The 17900-nt window shown below is 39.3% G+C and overlaps 1 protein-coding gene across 2 annotated transcripts in view; it reads left to right on the top strand.

Annotated features, from left to right (window-relative positions):
• The window catches only part of NMNAT3 (nicotinamide nucleotide adenylyltransferase 3), a 34634-nt gene extending 17015 nt beyond the window's left edge, over positions 1–17619 (top strand). For both annotated transcript variants that reach the window (XM_072867592.1, XM_072867591.1), the window contains exons 3-5: positions 7413–7596; positions 11784–11893; positions 16390–17619. In XM_072867592.1, coding sequence (XP_072723693.1) covers positions 7439–7596; positions 11784–11893; positions 16390–16799 — 678 coding nt within the window. In that variant the 5' untranslated portion in view covers positions 7413–7438 and the 3' untranslated portion in view covers positions 16800–17619. The remainder of the gene's footprint in view (positions 1–7412; positions 7597–11783; positions 11894–16389) is intronic.
• Positions 17620–17900: the final 281 nt, after the last annotated feature.

Below are 17900 nucleotides of genomic sequence, written 5' to 3'. Positions count from 1 at the left end.
GCTGAAGTGCCTCTACACCAATGCACGCAGCATGGGCAATAAACAGGAGGAGCTGGAAGCCATTGTACATCAGGAAAACTATGATATAGTTGCCATCATGGAAACATGGTGGGATGACTCACACAACTGGAGTGCGGCAATGGATGGCTATAAAGTCTTCAGGAGGGTTAGGCAAGACAGGAGAGGCAGTGGGGTAGCCCTGTATGTTAAGGAGTGTTTGGATGGTTTAAAGCTTAATGATGGTGACGATAGGGTTGAGTGTCTATGGGTGAGAATCAGGGGGAAGGCCAACAAGGCAGATATTGTGGTGGGAGTCTGTTACAGACCACCCAACCAAGATGATGAGGCAGACGAACTATTCTATAAGCAGCTGGGAGAAGCCTCACGATCGCTAGCCCTTGTTCTTGTGGGGGTCTTCAACCTACCGGATGTCTGCTGGAAATACAATACAGCAGAGAGGAAACAGCCTAGGAGGTTCCTGGAGTGTGTGGCAGATAACTTCCTGACACAGCTGGTGAGTGAACCAACTAGGGAAGGTGCCCCGCTGGACCTCTTGTTCACGAACAGAGAAGGACTTGTGAGCCATGTGATGGTTGGAGGCCATCTTGGGCAGAGTGATCATGAAATGATAGAGTTTTTGATTCTTGGAGAAGTGACGAGGAGGGTCAGCAAAACTGCCACCTTAGACTTCCGGAGGGCAGACTTTGGCCTGTTTAGGAGTCTGGTCGACAGAGTCCCCTGGGAGGCAGATGTAAAGGGCAAAGGAGTCCAGAAAGGCTGGACATTCTTTAAGGAGGAAGTCCTAAAGGCACAAGAGCAGGCTGTCCCCAGGTGTCGAAAGATGAGCTGGCAGGGAAGAAGACCGGCCTGGCTGAATAGAGAGCTTTGGCTAGAACTCAGGAAAAAGAGGAGAGTCTACAGCCTCTGGAAGAAGGGGCAGGCAACTCAGGAGGACTACAAAGGTGTAGCAAGGTTGTGCAGGGAGAAAATTAGAAGGGCCAAAGCTGAGCTAGAGCTCAATCTGGCTACTGCCGTAAAAGACAACAAAAAAGACTTCTTCAAATACATTAGCAGCAAAAGGAAAGCTAAGGAGAATCTCCAGCCTCTATTAGATGGGGGAGGGAACACAGAGACCAAGGATGAGGAAAAGGCTGAGGTATGTAATGCCTTCTTTGCCTCAGTCTTTAATAGTAGGGCCAATTGTTCTCTGGGTACCCAGCCCCCTGAGTTGGAAGATAGGGACGGGGACCAGAATGGAGCCCCCATAATCCAGGGGGAAATGGTTAGTGACCTGCTGCACCACTTAGACACTCACAAGTCTATGGGGCCTGAGGAGATCCACCTGAGAGTACTGAAGGAACTGGCAGAAGTGCTCACCAAGCCCCTTTCCATCATTTATCAGCAGTCCTGGCTAACTGGGGAGGTCCCTGCTGACTGGAGATTAGCAAATGTGGCACCCATCTACAAGAAGGGCTGGAAGGAGGATCCAGGGAACTACAGGCCTGTCAGCCTGACTTCGGTACCGGGGAAGCTGATGGAGCAGATCATCCTGAGTGCCATCACATGGCATGTAGAGGATAACCAAGGGATCAAGCCCAGCCAGCATGGCTTTAGGAAAGGCAGGTCCTTCTTGACCAACCTGATCTTCTACGACAAGGTGACCTGCCTAATGGATGAGGGGAAGGCTGTGGATGTTGTCTATCTGGACTTCAGTAAAGCCTTTGACACGGTTTCCCACAGCATTCTCCTGCAGAAACTGGCTGCTCCTGGCTTGGACGGGTGTACTCTTTGCTGGGTAAAGAACTGGCTGGATGGCCGGGCCCAAAGAGTGGTGGTGAATGGAGTTGACTCAGTTGGCGGCCCATCACAAGTGGTGTCCCCCAGGGCTCTGTGTTGGGGCCAGTCCTGTTTAATATCTTCATCAATGATCTGGACGAAGGGATCAAGTGCACCCTCAGTAAGTTTGCAGATGACACCAAGTTGTGCGGGAGTGTTGATCTGCTTGAGGGTAGGAAGGCTCTGCAGAGGGACCTGGACAGGGTGGATCGATGGGCTGGGGCCAGTTGTATGAGGTTCAACAAGGCTAAGTGCAAGGTCCTGCACTTGGGCCACAACAACCCCATGCAATGCTACAGGCTTGGGGAAGAGTGGCTGGAAAGCTGCCCAGCAGAGAAGGACCTGGGAGTGTTGGTTGACAGCCGCCTGAATATGAGCCAGCAGTGTGCCCAGGTGGCCAAGAAAGCCAATGGCATCCTGGCTTGTATCAAAAATAGTGTGGCCAGCAGGACTAGGGAACATCGTACCCCTGTACTCGGCACTGGTGAGGCTGCACCTCGAATACTGTGTTCAGTTTTGGGCCCCTCACTACCAGAGAGACATTGAGGTGCTGGAGCGTGTCTAAAGAAGGGCAACAAAGCTGGTGAAGGGTCTAGAGCAGAAGTCTTATGAGGAGCGGCTGAGGGAACTGGGGTTGTTTAGCCTGGAGAAGCGGAGGCTGAGGGGAGACCTTATTGCTCTCTACAACTCCCTGAAAGGAGGTTGTAGAGAGGTGGGGGTCGGTCTCTTCTCCCAGGTAACAAGCGATAGGACGAGAGGAAATGGCCTCAAGTTGTGCCAGGGGAGGTTTAGACTGGATATTGGGAAATTTTACTTCACTGAAAGGGTTATCAAGCATTGGAACAGGCTGCCCAGGAAGGTGGTTGAGTCACCATCCCTGGAAGTATTTAAAAGACATTTGGATGAGGTGCTTAGGGACATGGTGTAGTGGTGGTCTTGGTAGTGTTAGGTTTACGGTTGGACTTGATCTTAAAGGTCTTTTCCAACTTATACGATTCTGTGATTCTGTGATTCTGGCTTCCTGTGGGTTCAAGGGAAACCATTACTATTACTTCAATACAGAATTTTATCATGTGATTGTAATGTGTTTGTAGTCACACATAGAAGGATGATAAAAGAAATTAAATAATCCAGTTAACTAACCATATTCGTAAAAGCGAGTGTGCCAGCGGTTGTTTCAGTGAAGAAATGAAAACTTACACTAATGTAAGCTCTTGTTGCATCTTAGGTGGTTAGAACATGAGATTGTATTGTAACAATTTTCCAACATTGTTCAATTCTGAGCAAGTTTTACATAATTTTACTTTTTTAAATAGCTGCCACTTTTCTCACAAAGGAGGACTGACTCCTCAGCAGTCAAAGTAGGTTTTGTTATTTATGTATTTGATGTTGTGTATGTACTATGCAGTAAAATTTAAACTGTTCATCAGGCTCATTTTGTTAAATCTTAGATGTGTAGGTAACTTTATGCCCTTAGAACAGGTTTAATGAAGTAGAGAAAATGCTGATTCCTGGACAAACCTTCCAAAACCCAAAACAAAAAATTTGCAATCCTGTGTCTTGAAATTGTTCACATTAATGCACTAATATATAGAAGTTAGTCTCTTGTCCAGTGCTGAAAAGGAAATTGGGGCCATCTCCAGAAAAAAACATAAAGCCCAGGGAATTTTCTTTGGCTCATGCTTACAGACTTTGGATACATAGGACAGAAACCTTAGATAGGCGATGAGTTAAAAACTGACACCTTGATTAAGGTGTGTGGGGTTTGCAGGGAGGTTCTTTGGTGTTCGGTTTTCGGGGGGGTGCGGGGAGTGTTTGGGTTGGTGGGGGTTTTTTGCTGTTTGGTTTTGGGGTTGGGGTGGTTTTTTTGGTGTTTGGGCTTTGGGGAGGTTTGGGGGTTTTTTTTGGTGTTTGGTTTTGGGGTTGTTTTTCTTTTTTTGGTGTTTGGGCTTTGGGGTGGTTTGGGGGTTTTTTTTGGTGTTTGGGATTTTTTGGTTTGGTGGGTTTGGGTTTGGGTTTTTTTGGTGTTTGGGTTTGGGTTTGTTTTTGGAGGGGGTGTTGGTTTTGGGGTTTTTTTTCCCTGTGGATGAGAGCTATATGGTCTTTAAACTAATGTCCGTATCTGCAGGAAGGGAAAATTTGCATATTTGAGTTGGTGTCACATTTAATTGATGTCATAGAAGCTACCAGCAAGTCTAACTGGTTTTTTTCTATTATACAGTATAGGTTGGGAGAGCTGAATACTGAATGATAAGGAGTTTCATTGTAACCTAGAGATGAGATTGGTATTCGTCTGTAATATTTTTATGTAAGTCTACATCAGTGAAACTTCTAAAGCTTTGGAGTTTTAACAGGAAGGCACCAAACTACATTAAAATAAGTGTGTTGGCTCATCTGCTGTTTACAGTCATACAAAACCATAAAATCTTCCACACAGTAAACTTAGCATGAAACATGCATCTTTTGATACTGTCATTACTTATGATTAATGTACATTGGTACGGCCTGTTTATAGTGATGTGCTGTAAATCTAAACTCTTATCTAGAAGATACTACTTGGGGTAGTTACTTTGGTATAAAAAATCAGGCTGGATAAATGGATGTGCCTAATTCTCAATTGTCATAGAAATATAAAAGAGGCTTACATTTTGTAGGCACTGTTCAGCAGGGAGTAAAGTTTCTAGAAACTTTGTTTATGCTAAAACAGTACTATTTCATAGTACTTATTTAACAGCATCTTGGAAAAGGAGTGAAATAAAGCAGCACTCAGGCACAAAGTCCTATTGCAACCTGCTCTGGAGATGACAGAAGGAAGAACAGCAATGGGGTCATTCCTGCTCGCTGGGTAGGATAACACCATAAAGCTGCAGAGCTTCCCAGTCTGTTGTGGATTTTCCCCTGACACTGAGAGGAAGATGAGTAGTAGGCGAGAGTTAAATATATGGAAGTATTTCTTTTATTTGGTTTTCTATAGTGGTTATTTACTTTTATTATTTACTTTTTGTATAGTTTCTAATAGCAAATCCCAGACTTACTACTAGAAGAAATTAATCTTTAGAAGCCCCACCAAAGTACACAGACAACTTTATATGAAATTGGCATTTGATAAATTTGCTTTAGTATTAATAAACTAATTCAGCATTACAATTTGTGTTAGAGTTTGTGACAATTTACAGTAACCTTTATAACCAGAATACTAAACACCTGTTTTCCTTAATAATGCTACTTTAACATGTTTGAGGGACATTTTTTGTTTCATTACTTTTGTTATATTTAGTTTTCTAACCAGTTATCCTAAGCAGTTCTTGGAGAATATAAGTTCATAGCAAGAGGAAATTTTTTGCTGCTTTTGATAGGTGTGTTTTGAAAAACAAAGCCACTTAAGGGCCTGGAGGATTTTTACACATACTTAGGACAAGCAATAATAACATACTTCATGATGAAAACAAACAGCATTCCAAAGAAATAGAATTTGAAGATAATTCTGGACCAAGGAAGGTTTGAAACTACCTGTAATAATTTATGGGACAGAGAAGAGAATTGCAGTGGAAATTAAAAATACCCCAAGGTGGCAGAATTTAATGATTTTCTCTTTGCATGCCTGCCTAAATTGAGGGGCATATTTGAATAGGTGAACTTTTAAATTACCGAAGAGGACACAAGTTATTTAGAGCCAGTAATAAAATATTCTCCTGTATTTTGAGTGCTAAAACTTGTATTTTTAGGTGGAAGGCTCTCATGTGCATCATGTTTGCATAGTGCTGGGTTACTCAGTTGTTGTGAATCATCTCAAACAGTTATTGTATTTGACTTTCAATACCTTAAGTGTTAGCAACCTTGATTTTTCTCTTCCAGTTGGTTTCATTTCTGCACTTTGGAACAGGCTGCTATGGGATCAGAAGCTCTTATCTCATCCAAGGATATGACAGAGTTGCGATCAGTCTTGGCTAGCATGATATCACACAATTTTAATTTTTACATTTAATATATTCATTTAAAATATAAGGAAACAATTTATATCTGTAGAAACTGAAAAGAAAGGAACTGACATGTGGAAAATAAAATTATTGTGTCAGAAAAATCTTTTATAAGGGTAACATATTAATGAATTCAAACTGTAATTTCTTTCCCTTTAAATGAGAATTTGTTATAGCATTGTATATTATCAAAGTACCAGAGAATAATTGTTGTTCATAAGTCAAGTGAAATTATTTCCAATTTCAGATCAAGAGATGGACTTAATTATATACACAACTTTGCATGTTTCTGGAAAATTTTATCTTGCTCTATTGACCATTTTGCCTATAATGAGAATGTTTTAAAACAGAGGATAGTTTGGACTGACATTTTAACAGGAGACAGGCCTGTAAATCTCATTGAATCTTAATGCTATTTTTCAAAAGAACTCGCTTAAGTGCTTTTGAAAATTTTACCCTATTACATCAAAATAAATGAGAAGTTACTAAATTGTCATTTTGGAATATTAAATTGTCATGTGCCAGTATCAGAAATTATGAGTCCAGGGGTATCATTTTCATTACAAAGCAACAGACAGAACTTGCTGCATTTAAGTTTCTTTGTTGAAACAATTGAATTAGAAAAAAAGGAAGAGGATTTTTTTTCCCTCTTCAGTATCATATTTATCATAGTTATTTAAAATGCATGTGTCACATTAGAAATCATTTTGTTTCATTTCTGTTTATTTGAAACACCCTTTCTTTGCTCTCCATTTCTTGAAGGATGCAGCTCATATCAGTGCTTTATTTCCCTGTTGATTTATTAAAATGAGAGCTACATTTTTGTTTCCTGATTAGAGGCTAGAACTGCAAAGTCTAACAAAAAGAGCTTGTTGTGTTAATGATTACATTATGTTACAGGAGTAGAAAAATATGGGCATATTTTCAAATTTAATTAACATGGTTAGCCAGATAGAAAGGGTCTTTAATGGCTGCTAAGCTGATGTTTGGACCATAGTGCTGTAAGTCTCATTTTAGACCCCATTAGCCCCATCTTTGTTCTTGAATCTTCTGATTTGTCTGAATCACATTCATCACAGCTGCAGTAATATGATATAATTCCTGCTTTAACATAATGAAGAGGCACAATGATTTTGATAAATAACAAGCATCAGATGCTTAAGAACAAAGCAGTGGTCAGTTAAGTCCATTGCTCTGGCTATATAAAAGCTGTAATTATTGGAATATAAAACTTAATCATATCTAGCAATTATAATAGTTTGCATCATAAATCATAAACATCTCTGCTTGCTTGAAAATTGTATTTCATCCAGCTTTCCTTTTTGAATCATCTAATAGGATAAACATATTGATAGTAATTGTGAGCAGTTCAGAGAGGAACAAGAAGGCTGTTTTTAAATTTTTTAAATTGCTGTTTCTGTATTAAAAATAATACCTAGATCAAGTTGTTCATAGCCTCTTATAACTTTGAAGTTAACCATACTTTCAAGAGGTTGGACTAGATGAGCTCCCAAGGTCCCGTCCACCCTAAATTTTCAAGATTCTGTGAAGATGACTTTTTTTTCTTTTTTTCTTTTTTTCTTTTCTTTTTTCCAAAAGGAAGGTATCTGGTGATTGAAGGCATAATGTCTCCTGTTAATGATGACTACGGAAAGAAAGGCTTGGTTTCAGCAAGGCACCGGATAGCAATGGCTAAACTAGCACTGGAGACATCTGACTGGATTCGAGTTGATCCATGGGAGAGTGAGCAGGAGACATGGACAGAGACAGTAAAAGTATTAAGGTAATTACATTTGTTTTCCTTTCTTTATGAAGTTACTGATTGCCAAAAATCTGTCAGGCTACCAGGTCAATGCACAGAACTTGCTCCTGTTAAACACCCAAGCAAAGCAGAACATGTCTGTTTATGGCATCATCTGCTATGAGAAAAAGTATTATATCTGTGAGCAATGAAAATTCACATAACTTTCCTTCAGAAAGGCTGTGTAGTTAGTATTCCCCATCTGGAGTCTTTCCTATCCTAGTGCAAAGCAGACAGGCTTTTCCCAGATCTATGCAATACTCCACAGTACTGCACTTGTGCCATATAAGTAGTTAGATGCATGTGGAAAGCTTCTGCCAAGAAAGGGTCTTGCAAAATTATAGTCACTGAAAGAGTTCTGCAGAAAAGTTCTTGGCTCTCATGTTATTTCTCTTGGTTTTAAGTCTCTAAGCAGGTAATATAGAGATCTTAATCAGAAAGTAAGAGAGTTTACAAACAAACCTGTTCTTCAGGAGCATCTGTATTCGAGATTAGCTGTGTTGGCATTATTATGCCTGCAGGTTTATCTGTTCACACATCCTTGAAAAGTTTTCTTATTAACTCTAATGGCAAGTTAAACTCAAGCCCATAACTACTGATGTTTTCTTCAAAATCACTGAGTTTGCTGTGGTTTTGTGCTGGAAGGAAAAATTAAATAATTTGTCCAAAACCTGTTAACTTGATGTAAGGACCTTGAAACGTGCCTTTTTCCCATATGGTTGGTCTTGGTAATAAATGCATTATGGGGCAAGGTATGAAAACACAAACTTCTTGTGCTAGCTGCTTTTTGGAAACGTAGATGCTACAGAAGTCAACAGATACCGTTAAAGCGAAAGACTTCATGGATTTCTTTCAAGAAAGCAAGTGTGCTGTAAGAACTATCAATGATTCTTCATTTCTATTCACATTTTCTAGGTTATTTTCTAACTGCAAACAGTTGTTTGTGTAGCTTAGGGCTCTCAAATGTGCCTTCCAATAACTGGCCAGAAAGCTCTTATGGCTCTATGTGAAAGGAATTAAAAACGAGACCTGTTACTTTACAAAAGCATGCATAAGAATACCCTACACACTTAAAAAACAACTAGTGGAGCCTTTTAGTTCTGCTTTTATTTGCTTTGCTGAGTGAACATAGACATCCAGTTGCTTCTTTTGCCCCTTCCCTCCAGCCAGCAGAATAGGATCGGGGCTGGAGGAAGACTAGGCAACGCTACCCTGTCTTTGCAGAAAACTTCTCTGTTCTTTAATCACAATTGCATATTCCAGTGGGAGAAATCACCAACAGGTCTGTCCTGCAGTATTGGTTGGGTATGAGATTTTCCTCCTAAACTTCAGTTTGTAAAACTATTTTCCTCCAGAGAAGCAGCCACAAATCTTAGAGATCACGTGATCCTACTTACAAAGGCTTTGATCTTGCACAGCTCCAGCTGAAGTGAGTACTACTTGCAAGATTGGGTTTGTAAATTGTAAATCCACTTCAAAGTCCTTTAGGATAAGAGGTACAGTAAATAAAACCTGTATGTATAATTTTATGCTCAGGGAAAGTAGTATCAATGTGGTATGAACAGCCAAACTTCCTGTCTGCCTAGAAAGTGAACCTCTAGTTTTATAAATAAATTCACAAAATGTTAAAATGGATGCCTGTTAAGGAGAAAAAGGAGCTTAAATAATTTTTTCCCAAATGATGACGCATATTAATGAGCTGAACCTGTGCCATAATCTAATGCTGAACCCTATCCCTTGAATGGGGAAGCAGCATCCTGATGAAATAGCACATGTAGGTATTTTGGCTTTATATTGTATTTTAGCTGACACACATGAATATTAAAAAGAGAGGTGGCTTTAGGGCTAGATCCTTACCAAGTATGAACAGGCAATAGTTTATTGTGGAGTTGTGCTTCTTCACAAGGGCTGAAGGTTAATGTATAGATTCTTCTGCGGTCAAAGAACCGAGAACCAATTGCTGCCATCACTATAAGCTCCCTCAGGTAGGAAACTTTAGTACCAATAGAAAGAGATTTTGCTATTGCTAGGCAAAGGCAAAAAACATTATTGTACCTAAATGTCTCCTCTTATCAGTATTTTGAATTGTACACTTAACTGCAGTAGATCATTGTGTCCTGAGACACGAATGGCCTTTTTCTACAGTACTTGTTTTGCCTGAGTGCGATGAAAATGTCATGTTTCATCAAAATCTGTGGATTTTGCAGAGGCTCCCAAATAGTTATGACATAAAAGAATTTTAAGCAGGAAAGTTCATATCCCACTTGTGGCGATGCTGTTAGTTGCCTGTTACATTAAGTGAGTATGGAAATTATGGAGACTATCCCAAGGCTTTTTTTAGAGAGGAGGAAGGAACATGATAGAGCTCTTTCCCACTTAGCTGCTGTTCCTGAATATTCTTCCTAAACAAGAAAACAGTATTGTCAGTAACCGAAGAACTACATTCATTCCTCTTGTAACATAGATTTGATTGTGGTGCAGATATACTATGAATTAATTTAGAATTGGCAAAGATCTATCTTACCCGACTTTCATTGAATTGTGCTTGTGATTTAATTATATAGTTATTCAGAGCTTCATACAAAGTTCAGAAAATGCTTGATAAACTGACAGATCGGTTTGTCCTCTTTGGTGTATCTTTAAAATAATGTAACCCTCCCTGCCCCAGCACTTGAAACGCCTGCTGAACAGACCTTTTGGCAGTTAAGATTTTGCAGTACTTGTAACGTTAGTCCTGCAGTGAGCTCTTTGCCAAGAGTTCTTATTTTTGAATCATGGCCCAAGAATGTCAGTCCATGATACAAAGTTAGTGTACCTGACTATACATAGCATCAGCCTGTTTACAGCAAGTCAGGATTAAAAATAGAAATGTAGGAAGGCACAGGCCAAGCTACTGCTACCTACTCTCTACTACCATATGTCCCTCACCTCTTGTCTATGCAGTTTCTTTAGCCAATGGCTGAGCATCAAAAATTACTGGAGATAGTTATGCAGCCTGTTTAGGTGTAGGTTCTTGACACTTGTGCAACCTCTTCCTGTGGCTAAAAGTATTTGCATGATTTGAAGAGTGTACATTTAAATCACTAAACTATAAATTCATTCCTTAGACCAGACAGTCAAAGGGTTATCTATGGCTTTGTACACGTACTGAATTGAGACTGTACCTTGTAACTCATAATCTTTATTTTGATACAGTTATGTAAGACCTGATGGTCATTTTGGCTATATATGTACTAGCCAGAGATAGGACACTGGCTTGAGTCTGTATCCACCTGTCCTGTTTAACTGTGAGCTTGTTTCCCGAAACGATTTTGGCTCGTGCCCATATGAGCAATGCCTAAGCATGGCTCAGGATGGTGCAAGTCAGGGACTATTCTAAATAGGTGAGGCCATGCTGATTTGGAAGGAAGGGGGTTTAGGTGTTTGGATCTAAGATTGGCACTTGCCTTCATGATCAAAGAAGGGCCCACTACCATGAGCTAATAGTACCAGTATTGCAGTGGGGCACCAGTGATCAGGAGCAGCAAAAGAATAAAGTGATAGAAACCTGGAAAAACTGACAAAAGGATCCTTGCCTGCCTTCATGGATCTGAACTCAGTAAAATTAGAAGCATAGCAGATGTGAAAAATCTTATGAGAATTGTATATTTTGAGTTTCTCAGGTTTGTGATTCTTTTAATTAAAATGAAAGGGAAAACCACAAGGTGAAAACTCAGGGAACATGTTTTTGTGGAGAAGAGGATGAGGGAGAACAAGAATGTCTCCTCCTGAAAACTGAGCACATGTTATAGAAACATCATCATGAGGGGTTGTATTTAATCAAGAAATTAAATCTAGTGATTGAAGTGTGATTTAATCCTGTTTCAAGCAAAAACCTCCACAATGTTTTGAATGTAATGTTGCTACCAAAATTGCTATAATGGTAGAATTTCAAAAAGGAACTGAATACCAGAATGCTATTACGGAGTTTGCTTGTGAATTCTGCAAAATGTTGAACTACATTGATATTAATCTCATGGTACAATGAATATGCTAAATTCTTAACAAATTGTATTCAAATCCAAAGTCCATAAAAGCAGACTATGTTCTTGAATCTGAAAGTGCCAGGTAATCGTTTTGTGCATCTCTGAGAGGATTACCTCACACAGAAGCCTTTATTTTAAATGCAGGCACCATTACAATGAATCACTCAGATTGCTCCAGTCCAAGAAGGAATTAATGAAAAACGAAAGGCCCATAGAAAGATCTACAGAGGATTCTCTTTCTTATCAGCACTCAGGTTGGTTCATAACTGTAAACACCACTCTTTGTTTAGCATTAAAAACAATACAGCTTTACCAGACTAGACTAATTGATGAAATATTTGAACATAGTAGCTGGTAAGTTTTGAGGGTTGGAGCTGCCTGCCAAAAACAAGCTATGCCAAATGCCAGCGTGACTGCTGGTGCAGTTATTTTGTAGTAACTCCCATGTAGACAGGAGACTTATTTTGGAGTTGTATTAATTCTTGGTTTTAGAAGCATCTCTTTAGCTGTGTCAGAGATGTATATTGTGGCCCTGCTGGTTTTGCAAAGCATAGAATGTATGAATAAAAAATATAAAAAAATATAGGGATTACTGAGAATTGTAATTCTAGTGTTAGACAATGGACGAAGTATATGGATACCATACCAGTGATGCTGATGCATTGGTGTTTACTGCATTTCTGGACAGAAAAGCTTCCGTTGACATTAGAAGTATGGCAGGTTCTGGAAACACTGCCAGTTTTGGGTTTCCTATTTTATCATATTTCCTAGCCCTACGACTTGCTAGGATGCTGCTAGATTTTTGACACATTACATTTTTCCTGGAGTATTGCAGCACTTCTTGGACATGAATAATACATTTAAGTTGTTCATGGTTATACAAAAGTTTCTAAAAGATTAGTTGTTGTATCTTTATAGGTGGTAGATTAAAAAAAGTCTCAAGGCATTTAGACTGCAGTGGAATCTTGTGTCTGATGAGGTTAATGATTGTTGTCAAGTGACAAGTCAGATTATTCCACATTGCCACACTAAGGAAAATTAGTGTGAAAGTAGTAAAGACTGTTTTGATTTTCCATTACAAAAAATTCTTTTGGCTATTATTTTCTGTAGTTATTTCAAGCTCTGTAGCATTTTATGTAAAAATGGTCAAGAAAACAAATGTTAAAACTAGTCTTTCTTTCCCAATAAAGATTCTTAGTTTAGAATTCATCAGTCATCATCACAGGATCCCTCTATAGTCAAAAAACAAAAGGCATAGCAAAAACTGGGTGAGAAGGACAACAGGCAAGAAATAGGTTTCTCTGTCTAGTACATAGTGGCTGGATTTTTTTTTTTTTTTTAATTTTTTTATTCTATCTGGCAGCTATCCACAAAGAACAATCCGTTAGTTTGAACAGAGAAAGGCTAGCATCCTGTTGTTACTTACTTTTTCTGCCTTCGGTGCTTTGACTGACTGGGCAGTGATACAGATTTGGCTATATTAAACATGTGGCCCACCAAGAAGGAATGGAATGGTTTCTTCCCACTTCCTTTGGTCACTAGCATGGTATGGCGTGGGGCATGGGGAATGATCAAGAGCTACTGAGAACTCCAGAGCAGAATAGAGTTCCTCCCCTTTCTCATAAGTAAATGTTAGTTAGCACAAACTTTCTAATGGCAGGCAACTGTTACCAAATTCCTCCTCCCTCCCTCCCCTAACCCGCCCCAAAAAAACCCCCTCCCAACAATGAAATCAGTTGAACTGGGGTTTTCTGTGAAGTTTGTAGAAAGGCTCAAGGCACCTAATGGAAGCTTTCACAAAGAAAAGCTTGATGGCTGTATTCAGCAGTGGCAAAATTCCATAATATACTATTTTTCTACTAAACGTATGCCTACTAAACTGTAAGACTTCTTTGCATAGTGCTGAACCTCATGATTTTGTTCCACATGAAATAATCAGGTCACTTTAGTATATATTGCAAATAAAAAGGTTCACTGAGGACAGGTATAGACAAATGATTGCAGTTTTAATAAACTTAGAATAGCTTATTGGTGCTAGTCATTCAGGATGAAGATGAAAACGACAAGACTACAGAGTTCTTTTTCTCTGTTTTTCAGTGTCCAGGGATTTGCCATCCCTCCTTAATTCACCAAATATAGTTTCATGTGCAGTATTTCTTCTCCTGCTTACAAGAGATGGTTGATTGTCTTCATTTCATTTTTAATTGAATGCCCTGCACCAACTTTCTCAGTTGCCTTCCATGAACAACTTTGTTGTCACCTCTTGAATGCTTTTCCCTGGCATATTCTGACAGCAGTCTCCCTTAATTAGACCTTAAATCCAGCTACTTCCTTTGTCTGAATAGTTATTTTTCCTTTAGCTTACCCTCTCCTTTTTCCCTGAACAACACTTCAAAGAATTGCACTTCATTTCTGTCCACCATCATTGACTGAGCTACACCAATCAAAAACAAGCAAAAATTTCCCTGATCCAGACATACCGTGGCCTGAAATAAAGGCTATTGTACTTATCAAAAAATGGAGCATTGCAGCAGCCATTTGGGTTTTATACCATTAACTATAGTGGAAGCTGCAGATCGTCATTTAGCAAAGTGCCCTTGAAAGGCCAAAGACACATTTTTCTCATTGGCACAGAAGATGTGGGGGTTTGTGGAGATGTGTTTGTAAAATTGACAGCCTTTTTGTAAAGCCTACAATCTGTTAATTTAGCTTCTAGTAACCTAGAACTGCAATGTATGTACATTCAGAGAAAACCCATCAACACTATAAAAGCTCTGGTGTAATACTTGCTCTAATATAGTTTGGGACAGAGTACTGTTTTATTGTGGAGGTTGCTGTTAAGTAAAAAGCAAGCTGTGACATAAAACCCAGGTAAGGCTCTGGAAAGCAGGGGACTGGAAACAGTCTAAACATAGAACTGAGGACAGGGAACTGGAAAGGAAGAGTAGAATCTGTGAATGGAAAGACAAGAAGATTGTAACTGACATGAGGAAATAGGTGGGCAGAGGACAGCTTGGAAGGGATGAAGCAGAAAAGATCAGCTTTATCATGATAGAGCTTCCAGGGTTGTGTGAATCCTAAGGTTCTTGGTGTCTCATTGTTCATCAGCTGTCAGAAGTATCTGGGACATTCTTTCAGAGTTTCATACTCTTGTAGCCCTGGTCCACACAGGGATCACAGGCAACTTTTTCAGATACTTCTGCACTAGCTCAAGTGTCAGAGATGAGCGCATTGAATCTAAACATTCCAACCTTGCAGATGTGGGTATCAAAATAAAATTTACTGGGTGGTTTGTGGGGGAGGGGGCTGTTACAAAAACTTCACATTCCTACCAAATACACTAATTATAAACTCTAAAAAACCCAGAATTATATTTTTAAGTATGTGGACAGTTTGTGGTGATTCTGTTAGGCGTGAATGTTTCAAGATAGCCTTGTCCCATACAGTCCTCCTTCTGTAGTAATGCTGCATTCAGAGCACAGGAAGGTGCAGTGCAGTAGTACCCCTGCCTTCTTTGTTGTAGGGGTCGGAAGGTATGTAGTGAGGGGTGTAAGAAGAGAAGAAATGCTTTCTGTAGTGAACTCAATGGTATATTCTAAACTTCTGCGAAACTGAGTGTATCTTAAGGCACTTAAGGTATGCTTTTCATGCATCATCACTGATATGTTTCTTATTTTCGAAGTGCTGATTTAAGGTGTTTGTATAAGACTTGCAGTCGAGCTAACCATCTACAGCCACAAATAAAGGTAAAATGGAGACAATACCTCCATCCTTCCCCTTCATTTCACATTAATGCAAGGCTGTGAAAATACCTAGTCAATGTTTGTAAAATACTTAGATGGTATAATGATGAGTGCTGGAGAATAGACTTTGAGGAAAGAGATAGTTCTGTACTGGGGCATAGGCAGTAGGCAGCAAATAAGAAATGGAGAGAAAACAAAAAAAAAATGTACTAATCAAGTATTAGTCCTGGTCATTATTCAAGTTGCAGCAAATTTGGCTTTAGATCTCTTTGTACTAGAATGAAAATGCCATGGCCACATGACACAAAATGTTATCTGTATAATATTCTGCTGGTTCAAATTTCTCTAAAAACAAAATAAAACTTAGTAGGTCAACTAACTAGCTTATTGTACCAGTAAGAGTAGTTAGATTAGATACAGTCCGTCATGTTTTAGATGATATAGGTGCACAAACCTAGGCGAAATTCTAGGTTGTTCTCTGGCTAATGTAACAGTATGCAAACATCGTGTCTGTGTGCCAGAGTGCAGTAGGGCAGCCGCTCCCTAAGGGATGGGGAGCCATATGTGGCAACACAGTGGCAGGCAAGGGCCTCGCTACTGTGGGGGTTGGCCCCACAGTACCTGAGCAAAGCAAGCAGGGCTGGCTGGGGTGTGGTAGCCAGGTTCAACCAAGCCTAGTCTTTGTGCTAAAATAATTGTCTTCTTTATTTGCTTCTTCCCCTTTTTGGCTTGCTTGAGTGGAGGAATAATTCTCCTTTAACATTATACAGATAATATTTGATATGCTGTGAGTGATGATGAAGTAGGTGATAAAGTAATTGTGACCAGACACATAAAATCCAAACTGAATTTTTCTTGCAACCTTTTGAAAGAAAACTGGAGTAAAGGTAAATGATTAAAAAAGAAAAAAAGAAAAAAAAAGTGATGAGTTAAAACTACTTTTAAGCATAAACGTCCTAGAAAACCGAGCAAGTATAGAAATCTCTCATTTCCTTTTGTCTTTCCAGTTCTACCAGAATTAAAGCTGCTCTGTGGGGCTGATTTTCTACAGACATTTAAGACACCCAATCTCTGGAAGGAAGAACACATCAAAGAAATAGTGGAAAAGTTTGGGTTGGTCTGTATTAGCCGTGCTGGCTCTGATCCTGCTCAGTATATCAATGAATCAGACCTTTTAACTAAATTTCAGCACAATATCTTTCTGGTGAAAGAATGGATTCAGAATGAAATCAGTGCAACACAGATACGCTATGCCTTGTGCAGAGGATTAAGTGTAAAATATCTCGTACCAGATTCTGTTATATCCTACATTGCACACCATAATATCTACACAGAAGAGAGTGAGCGGAAGAATGAAGGTGACTTGCTTCAGCCTCTTAAGTTGCATAACGCAACAGTAAACCCACTAAATGACTGATGTCTGTAGTATGTGAGGTGGACAGACCTGGCATTTTTTCATGTAAAGCTCTTGAGAAAGTTGTTTCGTGTTAATGAGGGGAAGTACATCAGTCCGAAATTTCTTGAGTTTGTGTGGTGTTTTAAATTCATGTTTTTGTGTGTGGTAGTGCTTAAGCAAATTGGGACGCTCAGCTGCAGAGATTAAAATATATAAAGAACAGCCTCCTTGTGAAAATAAAAGAAATAAGACTTAACAATAAATATTAATCTCCAGTAATACTTAAGGGTCAAATACAGTACTTTCCTGAATTGTAATTCTGTAATCCTACAGTCTTAGCATGAAGATGCCTTACTGTTCTGAAGCAGCAAAATAAAATGAACCATAACTTTTCTTTATAAATATATATTTAAATATATATTACTGCTAAACTTTGACTTTTTAGGACCCTGAATAACTTTTTGTGTTTTGGCAGTTTGGACAAGAGATAGAAATAAATATTTCTTTCATGCAAGCACTTAAAAATGCATGCACCATTCATGTCACTTTTAAGCCTCCAGATTCACAAATGACAGACAGTCCTCATGCCCAGATTGAAAGTGGGTTTCTTTGCTTCTTTGATCCAGAGTCTTCTATAAGAGTAAGTAATTGCCAAAGCCCTGGAGTAGATAACATATCCAAGAGGAACTTCAGCTGTACCATTTGAAAATACACAGTGGAAAATAAATGAAAATAGCTAAGAGGCTGTTTCAGTATTTGAGCCCTAATGTTAGCCAGAAAAATCCATTCTCTTATATGTTGGTTGCCTATTCTGCTGATTCAGTCTATCTCATTTTTGACGGAAGACACCTTCAAAGAATACAGAATCTTTATAAAGTGCTACTTCTGTGTTTCAGTGTTGCTTAAATTAACTGAAAGCATGCATTCAGTAGTGATGTAGCATTTATCAGTATACAGAATTAACCACTGCTGCTTAGTACAAGTTTCCACCTAACTGGCCCTTTTTGAGCCCTCAGCTGGCCAAACAGCTTCCACTGGTAGTTCTCTAGAATTAAGGAGCTTGTGGAACAGGTTAAAGTAGTGCCAGACACAAATTGCTTTCACTGAAAGAGTCTGTATGAT

Source organism: Ciconia boyciana, chromosome 7 (assembly GCF_034638445.1).
Source record: "Ciconia boyciana chromosome 7, ASM3463844v1, whole genome shotgun sequence".
NCBI classification, from domain to species: domain Eukaryota; kingdom Metazoa; phylum Chordata; class Aves; order Ciconiiformes; family Ciconiidae; genus Ciconia; species Ciconia boyciana.
Note: the sequence above shows the minus strand (reverse complement) of the source record. Positions and strands in the feature narration are given on the sequence as shown.